This window comes from Rhinopithecus bieti, unplaced genomic scaffold (genome assembly GCF_001698545.2).
Source record: "Rhinopithecus bieti isolate Rb0 unplaced genomic scaffold, ASM169854v2 scaffold_11565, whole genome shotgun sequence".
Classification (NCBI taxonomy): Eukaryota; Metazoa; Chordata; class Mammalia; order Primates; family Cercopithecidae; genus Rhinopithecus; species Rhinopithecus bieti.
In genome coordinates, this window is record NW_016807049.1 from 284,215 (window position 1) to 295,317 (window position 11,103).

General features: G+C 35.4%; 1 protein-coding gene across 1 annotated transcript in view; it reads right to left on the bottom strand.

Moving 5' to 3' along the window:
* The window catches only part of FMN2 (formin 2), a 411,725-nt gene that overhangs the window by 150,229 nt on the left and 250,393 nt on the right, over positions 1 to 11,103 (bottom strand). The window contains 5 exon segments of the mRNA XM_017879766.1: positions 3,664 to 3,784; positions 3,945 to 4,004; positions 7,247 to 7,393; positions 8,525 to 8,654; positions 8,826 to 8,917. Of these exon segments, the coding sequence (XP_017735255.1) occupies positions 3,664 to 3,784; positions 3,945 to 4,004; positions 7,247 to 7,393; positions 8,525 to 8,654; positions 8,826 to 8,917 (550 nt within the window).

Consider the following 11,103-nt stretch of genomic DNA (forward strand, 5'->3'; position numbering starts at 1 on the left):
CCTGAGGAAATATGGAAATCTTGGGAGTGAGCAGAGAAACTAAACACAGTGGATGTTATTATAAAATGCTAAAATGAGATTCAGTTGTCTCATTAAAATGTCTGAGCCATAACACATTATTTTTCAGCCTTTCCTTAGAAATAAAAACCAAGTCTCTAAGCAGAAACAGAAGAGCTAGAGCCAGTAGATGAGCTACTATGATTATTGCTTATCTGTCTTTATCAAACTAATCACACTGCTTATTCTATGTTTACCTTATTATGAATGGCCAAGATTTATTGGATATTTATTGTATGAAAGGTATTGAGAGAAATGCTTTATATATATTATCTTATTTTCTAAACCTTTTTATAACAACTTGCCTTTGGGGAACAAAATGTGGCTATATGAATCCTCTTAAATGCACACCCTCACTTGATCATGTAGAAGGAATCATTTTTGTCAGGAGTTCGAGACCAGCCTGGCCAACAAGACAAAACCCTGTCTCTACTGGAAATACAAAAAATTAGCTGGAAGTGGTGGCATGTGCCTGTAATCCCAGCTACTTGGGAGGCTGAGGCAAAAGAATTGCTTGAACCCGGGAGGTGGGGAGGCAGAGGTTGCAGTGAGCCGAGATTGTGCCACTGCACTCCAGCCTGGGCAACAGAGCAAGGCTGTCAAAAAAAAAAAAAAAAAAAGAAAGAAAAGAAAAGAAAAGAATCATTTTAATAGGCTACTTTGATCAAAGTAGACATTATTTCAAAGTAATTGTTCCTAAAATAACATAATCCAATAATTTTCCATTTGACTCCCATTTAGTCAGACGGACGTACATATCTATTTATATCCCTCTCATTCCTAAAAAGGACATGAGGCAGATTTCATGCGTTGTTGATATGAAATTCTACATTTGGATATATCTTTATTTCCCAGTAACTGAATTTATATTTCAGTCTGTAAGATTTCCTTCCTCGTGTCATAAAACATCTTGTTTTTCATGGAAAACCCCACATTTTAGAAAAGCAAAAGAAAAAAATGAGGTAAATTATGATTTGTCAGTTTTTAATCCTCAGAGTTGGACAGCTTTGTAAATAGCTCTTCAAGCTGATTCCATTTTTTAAGAAGAGTAATATATAATTACATTATTTCATCAACTATAGTATCATTTCTCCAACCTTCCCTGTAAGCTCCTCAAAGGTAAATGCCATTCTTCTGTTACTAACACAGTACCCCAGCCTTGCATTTCTCAAAATACGTTTCAGTGACTACAGAACACACCAGAGATTCTGTGAAAAAAGTGCTCTGTAATGAATGGGACAATTGCAACCCCCCCTATTTTTTGGGTTTTTTTTTGGAGGATACCATGAAGTTCTTTTAACTTTAACTTAGCAGTTTCTACATTCATCTGGTCATGAGACTCCCCATTTCAACAATTCTATCAAATTGTAACAAGCTGTGTTCACACTGAGGCAAATACTGTGCCAGGCAAATGTGATCGTTGTTGACCAAGGGCATAGGTCTGATGATATCTGAAAGATAAGTTCATCTTTCCCTGATATAAAGTGTAAACTTTCAGGGTTAAAATCCTCTCTTTAAACTCTGAGGTACTCCAAAATTGCTAAGATGCTCCTTCAGTATCTCATCTTCTGTGCTACCAAATGTAGGCACCACTTGGAGTTGGCAAATGCAGATGTTAAAATAGTATTCAGAGACACTGGCTGCTTGTCTTTTTCTTTCTTTCTTTCTTTTCTTTTCTTTTCTTTTTTTTTTTTTTTTGAGATGGAGTTTCGCTCTTGTTGCCCAGGCTGAAGTACAATGGTGCGATCTCGGCTCACTGCAACCTCCGCCTCCTGGGTTCAAGCGATTCTCCTGCCTCAGCCTCCCAAGTAACTGGGATTACAGGCATGTGCCACCACGCCCAGCTACTTTGTATTTTTAGTAGAGATGGGTTTTCTTCATATCGGTCAGGCTGGTCAAGAACTGCCAACCTCAAGTGATCTGCCTGCCTCGGCCTCCCAAAGTGCTGGGATTACAAGTGTGAGCCACTGTGCCCGGCTGGCTGCTTGTCCTTTTCAAGCCCACTATCTGGTGTTAGGTAGGTCTTTCTTTTTAGCTCCAAGTCTTGCGAGAACTTGTCATTTTCATAGTTACATGTATATTTAATGCCTATAGTAAGAAGTTGTGTATTTATCTTAAGAAAGTGGGATAACATTCCAAAGTGATGCAACTCCAGAAAGCAAACATAAATCCTGATATCCCGATAATAGCGTCACCCATTCCGCTCCTTTATCAAATCACCTGTAAACTATGAAATCCTACTTCACGAGACTGAACTATTGATTGAAGTGGGAAGTATTTTCCAGATGCCCTAGAAATGCCTCTAGCACCACCTCATAGTGTGTGTAAATTTCATAAGCAAACCAAGATGCCTGTCTTCAGGCTGAAGTATAATACTGTAGCATGAGTGTTTTTTTCCTGTTGCTTTAAGAATTCATTCTTAGCTCAAAATGCACAGTACCATAATATTATACAAATGCAATATAGTTTTATTTATTATTACTGTACGAAAAACAGAGCAAGTCAAGGCAGTCTTTCTTGGCCTCAGCCAATGAGCACCAACTTGTAAGGCTCCAACAGGGTACGTCTAGGTGACAGAATTTCAGCCCTCTTCAACAGCGATGACTGTAACCTTTGTGGATCCACAGCACCTAGCAAATGTCTGATAGGAGCCAGGTCCATAACAAATGTTGTTGAATATATAAGAACTATAAGCATACTACATAATGTCCCTATGCTCACTGAAATCCATTTTAAAACATCTGTGACTAGAATATAACAAGTCTATGAATTTGATTACAGATCAGTATCTTTAGATAAACATATCTCAAAATTGGGAGTCTCTTAAAAAGTTCTATGTTTTTTGGTTTCTGGACAGAGCCTTTTCTTCTCGTATAGTAACCAGGCCTTTTCTTCTCGTATATCAAATGAAAAGCTCAGGTAAATGTATTTACTCCTTATCTCTATGTAATACAACAAGGAAGAAGCTGAAACAGCTGAGGTGTTCACAACTCAATAAGAATATCAAGAAAAGGGGGTAGCAGGAATTTTATTTACAAAATAAAAAAATCTGCAAACTATTTGCTTTTTTGTAAATGCTACTTTTAATTTAGAAATTTGAAAAATTTCAGCCTATTATTCTTCAAAATAAATTTATATAAAGCTTGATTGGTAATAAAACAATATACTTGCATGTGGTTTTTAAGTAGAAGATATTTTGTTCCCAGGAAAGTTCATAAGCCAGGAAATCTTGGGCAAGTACACCAAGGGAAAATGGGGAGGGACTATTTATCTTCTATTATAACAATGACATAATTTGTATCCAACCATGACACAACCAATACCCAAATGTTCTTGGTTATAAAATGAAAACAAAATGTAAACTTATTCCTGACAAAACAGATTGTTAACTGAAATAACCAAGATATTACTTAATAACCAAATTTTTGACACACATAACGTTTTAAATAACCAAAGAACACAGGCAAAATTGTTCTTTTGCCACACGCACACAAACTTAGTTCTATAAAGATAAAAAAGATTACTTTTCTTTAAAACATTGAAAAGTCTGCCTTCTCTCATTAAAAAAGCATAAACAGAAAACATGAGTTCAGGATTTTAAGTTACCTTTCAAATCTTTCTTCAGTTTTCTGAGATCTTTCTGAAAATCTTCAAACTTCATTTGTGAGGCCTGGAAAAGGTCCTGGGGTTCTGGCAGTGGAAAGAGGCACTGTTCCTTTCCAGCATCCTAATGAACAAAAAACCCCATTATATTCAAAGAAATTGGTTATCAATATAAAAAAGAACAATAGCAGTTATCTCCAAAACAAAACAACAACAAAAGTACTGCCAAATCATCCAACAAATAAAGAATAATGGAATATGACTAGATGTAAAAATTGTCTTACCTCATCAAAATTTCGGAGATAATATGAAACAATATATGACAAAAGGCTTCTGCTATTGTCCTAGGCAGAAAGACCAAAGTCAGTGACAATATATTTTTTAACTAAATAAATATCAAGTGTTACCAAAAAATATTCTAGTAAATTCATGTATATACATGAGAACATTTGGAATGAAATGTGAAAATTTACATTTTGAATGGTCTTGGCCATTGTGTCTAAGGAGTTTGATGGCTTAAAAGATTTTTCTCCCCAGTGGTCCAATCTTAGCACAGCTATTTAGGGGCAAAGTCTAAACTGTAAATACTTTCCAATTGTTGCCCCCCTCAATTAGAAATTTAGCTCATGTCTTGTATATTTTATTACTTTGTGTTTTATTGTTTTGTTTGATAATTTTTTTTATGTTTTAAAACTACTATCTTAAAGGAAATAATTAAACATTGCTAGCATTGATATATAGCTGAACAAATAGGTACCACTCCAACAGTAACTTTGATTGAGGCTCATTAGCATATAGATTAGGGAAATAAAAAAGCTAAGTATAATTTTAAGTAAAGGGGAGCTTTTAACAATTCCAATATTAAGTAAAGGGAAGCTTTTAACAATTCCAATATTATAACTTGTTATGTCAGCAATTGAGATTTGACAAATTAATACTCATGTGTTTATAAATAAGACAATGTGGGTAGTTCTATTTAAAAAAAGGTAAAATTGTTTCATATCATACACACTTCAAAAATACCTTCTCACCTCCTTTCTGGTTTATTTAGGGGCATTAATTTTTATTTAACTTTTTTGTGTATTGTTCCAAAGTAGTAGTAGATAATCTGAATTTGAGAGCTCAAGTATATATTTTACTTTAAAAACAAACCCTATGATACAAACTACATTCTCTGGAATGTTTAATATAACCACGATTTTTTCTATATTTGTAAAAAGAGTAAAACCTCTTTATAATCAAATTTGACATGAGTCAGTAATATAGTTATTAAAGACATCCCTCATTAGACAGGATTTGCTTGTAAAATGATTTAAGCAACTTGAGTTCCTTTCTCTCTCCCAACTTGTAATTCAATGAAACGGTTGGCAGCACCTGAATCAATTAACAAAACTAGGCGTGCTGAGAGAAAATTCTAAGTGATCAAAGTGACAGCTCTGTCCATGGAGGTCTATAAACAGTACTAAGGAATAAGTATAGTCACATTTGTTTTACAGAGAAAGAACCAATTCAGGAAGACATTGCGTAGCTCTTCTGAGTACAAGTGAAACTATTTAAAAAACTTATTTCTTGATTACATATTAAAATTTTTATTTTAGATTACCCCTTGATTATCTAAATTAATGGCATTTAATCTAATAGAGGATTGAATATGATATATAAACTGATACCAAAAAAGTCCCACAAATAATCTCTTATTTGTATATGATCACTAGAATCTATTTCCAGTTCATTTCTATAATTTAAACATGATATTGATGCTATGTATTTCAGTATTATTTGCAACAGTTGTTTCACTCCAACAAGCAGTTGCTGAGTATTCAAGAATCACCACAGGTTAAGAAAAGGACTTTTCTTTTCTGAGAAGGGGTCTCACTGTATAGCCCAGGTTGGCCTTGAAAAGTCCTCCCAAGTAGCTGGGATTATGGGCTCACGCTATTGCACTCGGCTTAAGCATTTTTTTTTTAAACAAATGTAATTTATCAGCTCTCTATAGTACAGACTTCTATGAAAATGTGTATCATACACATGAGCATTTGAACAAACAATTATAAAAATAAAAACATCATATGCTGTGGGTGTACCAGGGAAGGACTACGAGTTATTCAGTTTTGGAAAAGCAGTGTCCACGTTCCATAGATGCTCAATGAAAGAATGTTGAATGAATATCTGTATTAATTTGACCACACACACACACACACAGACTCTGACTTACAATGGTTCATCTTACAATTTTTTGACTTTACAATGGTACAAAAGTGATACACATTCAGTAGAAACTGTGCTTTAAGTACCCATACAACCATTCTGTTTTTCACTTGCAGCACAGTATTCAATAAATTACACGTGATATTCAGCACGTTATTATAAAATAGGCTTTGTGTTAGATGATTTGCCCAACTGTAGGCTGAGGTAAGTATTCTGAGCATGCTTGAGGCAGGCTAGGCTAAGCTTTGATGCTTACTAGGTTAGATGTATTGAATGCCTTTTCACTTATGGTATTTTCAACTTAGAATGGGTTTATCAGGCCATAACTCCATTTTACATTGAGAATCATCTGTATATAAAATAATAAACAAATTGTTGGCTGGCAGCAAATATTTTTTTTTTTTGAGATGGAGTCTCGCTCTGTCGCCCAGGCTGGAGTGCAGTGGTGCGAACTCGGCTCACTGCAAGCCCTGCCTCCCAGGTTCATGCCATTTTCCTGCCTCAGCCTAAAAGTCTCTCCCTCTCCCATGCAGGAAATTATTTCATTATCTAGGAAGGACAATCCTCCATATTTTTATTTCTACAAGCCAATTATTAAACTTAATATTTCAAAAACATGTCCAGAATTTCCTTTATCTTACTTTTTTGTGTGATGATTCTTTTATTAGAGAAATGTAACTCTTTTATTTTTTAAGTTTATCATCTCAGACTTCATTCTGTGACTCTAACCATCATTTCTAACCTCATATTTCTCCTGGCACTCTCACAATTGCTTAGATATTAATTTCAAACAAACACAACTGTAGAAGTAGTACCAAAAATAATTAGATCTGCAAGAGGGCTTAGACATCCCCCTACGCACCAGTATCAAGGAGAAAATCATATGCAGCAGAGTAGAATCATCTTTTATATTTTATTTACAAGCCATTTTACTCATCTTTGTGTTATTTTCAAAATATGGACCTATTGGCCTCCATTGCTTGACATGACAAAGAAAAAAACAAGAGATGCACTGTCTAACTCATAGACAATAATTAGCCTTCAGATTCCAAAAGGATAAATATTAGCAGACATGGGAAAGATACAGTAAAAGAAATTATTGTTTTATATTAAAACTATATAAAAGTTATTTTATATTGTTTTATATTAAAAGTTGTAATTATTAATTAGACATAGGAATAAAATTATTCACTTTAGGAAACATTATTAATCACAAATATCTGATGGACATTACTTTTTTCTAGCTCAGAACATAAAGAAACATTTGGCCTAGGAACATAAAAGAAATATTTATTGCAACTGCTTTACATTCAGACCTATTACTAAACAAAACATTGAATTCTCAATTTGCTTATGTCCACTCATGCAAAATACTTACACTGCTCTTGACATCTTTCAGTTTTGGAAGAATGTCTAATCCAAAGCCATCTGCTTGTCCTCGAGTCTTATTTCCTCCATTCATGTAGTTGCCAAAGGCAAGAACCAAACCTAGAACCTGCATAACCCCTGAGCCATTTTTTAACGTCTGTAAAACAGAACAACAACAAAAAACAACTTTTATACCAGGTTTTGTTTGAATCATCAAGTCAATGCCAGCTATTTATATTAGTAGTTTTGGGTCACAACCAAACTTTATCATTCCTAATTATTAGGTATATTTTAAGAGCAGTATCTTGAAAGTTAGTAAAAGTTGTACCACCCACAAACATTCAGGTATGCCTTTGTAAGCTGGGGGATGCTATGTTAGGCCATTTCTATGATGTAATCGCAAGGTAAACAAGGTTGTGTGAGAGCTATTAGTAAGGCTATATGAGAACAAATAAGGCTATATGAGAACTATTAAATATTAAGGTCAAATGAGAACTATTACAAAACAACATCACTAATATATCTGCCATTGTCTTAATTGTGCCTATGTCTGGAACAAAACAAATTTTTGGTCTCAGCAGAGGAAACCAAAAAGCAGATGCAGAGATTAATTTCTAAATTTAGGTTTACCCCCAAAGAGCTTACACTCATTTCTTTCAAAACACTGTTTAACTTAAATCTGCATGTCACTTCTTCTGAAAATGTGAGCCTTTAAAAACATCTTTTCACTTTTCAAAATGATTTACCACAACTAGAACAAATGGTACTACTGATATTTGACAAATTGCTTTAAATGTTAACATTGGTCGTTTCTGCCAAGCATTTATTTTTTGTTTTCAGAATAATATCTGTCTTCTGTTGAGTCATATGGCTGTTCCTAAATTATTTGGCTGGAATAATTATTAACAATTTGTGGAGGAGTCCTTCCAGATAATGAAAGAAAGTAAAGAAAAATGCCTTCAAATTACATTCCTTTGGAAGTCTGATGTCTGAGAGGACCGTGAAAACTGAAGATTTTGTTTTGGCAAAAGGAGAGGGCAGAGAGGTCTCTGGAGGCCAACATGTACTGGCCACATTCTAGCAATGTGGTCTTGCAGCCCTGGGCGCCCCTCGGAACATTTGCTTTGATCTTGAAGGTCAATCATAAAATGTTCCCTTCTGTGGGACTGTGATCCGTCAAATTTGGTGAGTACTTAGAGTAAATAAAAGAACGCTTTTCTGAAATACGAACATGGCTGAGCACAATTAAATGAGATTCAAGTTCAGCTCTCTTTGGACCAGAACTTACCTCACACAATTTCTGTAGTAATTCCAGTTTGCGATGAATTGAGCAAATGCTTTCTGAAAATGTGGACTGGAACAGGATGCAAAAGACTCGCTCTGAAAAGTTGGGGATTAGTGACAGTTCATAAAGGAACCTAAGGAAATAAAGCCAAGTTAAGAAGAAAAATATAATTCACATACACAGATGTTTATTCTCATCTCATTCATAACAAGTATGCACTGAAGACACTGCATTTGCATTTTCCAAACAAAACGGGCCCACCCATGGCCTGGACGCCCCCTACACGGCTATAAGGCATGCTTACTGTTCAGGTTTGTCCAAAGACTTGGCATTTTCCTTGTCTTTGGAAGATCGGCCATGCTTTTCTATTTTTTCGAGTTCGTCTGACTGTGCTCTCTAGAAAACAAAACGAAATAGTTTTCAAAGTCTGGCCAACTGAATCCCTTAAATAATCTAATTATCTTGATAAATGTACTGATCTGAATACAGCAAAACTCTATTTTCATGTTTCTTAGCATCTGTATGTAGTAAAGCTTGACTTAATTCATGAGGCATTTGAAAGTGTAAATATGGCCGGGTACAGTGGCTCATGCCTGTAATCCCAGCACTTTGAGAGGCCGAGGCGGGTGGATCACCTGAGGTCAGGAGTTTGAGGACCGGCCTGGCCAACATGGTGAAACCCCATCTCTACTAAAAATACAAAAATTAGTGGGGCGTGGTGGCGGGTGCCTGTAATCCCAGCTACTTGAGAAGCTGAGGCAGGAGAATTGCCTGAACCTGGGAGGAGGAGGTTGCAATGAGCTGAGATTGCACCACTAAACTCCAGCCTGGGTGACAGAGTGAGACTCCATCTCAAATAAATAAATAAATAAATAAATAAATAAATAAAATAAAGTAAAATAAAATAAAATAAAGTATAAATATGTTTAATGTGAGCCAGATTATCCCCAAATCTTCCAAATAATGTTATTAACTATTAGTGATCTGAGAAATGTTTATTCATTCAAGCATGCTTTAAAACAATAGTTTTCCTTTGTTATTTTGGCTGTTTATAATACTTTCTAGAACACAAGCATTTCATTTTATAAAGTAGTCGCCCAGGTGGGAGTACAATGGCATGACATCTGCTCACTGCAACCTGCGCTTCCCGGGTTCAAGTGATTCTCCTGCCTCAGTCTCTTAAGTAGCTGGGATTACAGGCACCCGCCACCACACCCGGCTCATTTTTTGTATTTTTAGTAGAGACGAGGTTTCACCATGTTGGCCAGGCTAGTCTCGAACTCCTGACCTCAGGTGATCCACCCATCTTGGCCTCCCAGACTGCTGGGATTACAGGCATGAGTCACTGCACCTGGCCTGGATTTTCTTTTTGATACAAAAATGACTCCATGCTTATTTTCTTCTTAAGTGTCTTCTGTCACCCTTTATAATCTCAAACTAAAAATTTGTCATTCTAACTGTGTTTCCTTATGAGGGAAGATCCTGTACATTTTTAATATTAATATAGGGTAGGAGATTTTATAGACTTCAGGAAGCACAAATCTGTATTTTATAGAGTATTTGGAATATTTTTATTTGTAGTCCTGTCTTTATTTTATAACTCACAAAGGTGTATTAAAAGAGCCAAAATATCACATTTTCTACATGCATTAAGAATAGACCACCATATTATGATTTCTGAGTCCAGTCTTCAGAAGTTAATATTCTTTCAATATTATTTTTGTTTAAATAGACAAGCAGCTCAGCCAAGAACTGCTACAGAAGCTAGAGCCTGATAGATTTCAAGAAGCTAGAGCCTTGATAGATACCACCTAAACAAAGCTAGGTTCTGCTTTGTATTTACTGATTGTTTTGAAATGCAGGTTTTCGGTTGCAACTAACAAAGACTTTGAGACAACTAACAAAGACTTGTTTCAAAAGAAGCTTCTTTTAAGGAGGGAAGAACTGATGAGAGATCTGCCAGAGAAGTTGATCCTCTGACAGTTTCATAAATTTTGCATTTGGAATGTGACGCATCAAAAGAATACAAAGAAGTAAAGGAGGTACATTTTACTGCAAACATTCTAAGCTACTCCAAAAATTAAAGCTCTTCTTCTAGAATTTCAATTGCACAGTAATCTTACTTTTCTCCCCAGTTTTTTGTGGCTTTGCTCAAGAATTTTACTACTTGAGCAAATACTACTTCATTCATTTGTCAGTTACCTGTGAGAGTCAGCCTCACAAATAGTATCATAAGACCATGTAAAGCCATATTACAAGACAAATACCGATCTTTCTGGCAAATGAGAGACTTGGGTAATATTCTAAAAGAACATTACAGCTAAGAATACAGACAAGGCACCATTTATTAAATAGGGAATCCTTTCCCCATTTCTTGTTTCTCTCAGGTTTGTCAAAGATCAGACGGCTGTAGATGTGTGGTATTATTTCTGAGGACTCTGTTCTGTTCCATTGGTCTATATCTCTGTTTTGGTACCAGTACCATGCTGTTTTGGTTACTGTAGCCTTGTAGTATAGTTTGAAGTCAGGTAGCGTGACGCCTCCAGCTTTGTCCTTTTGACTTAGGATTGTCTTGGCAATGA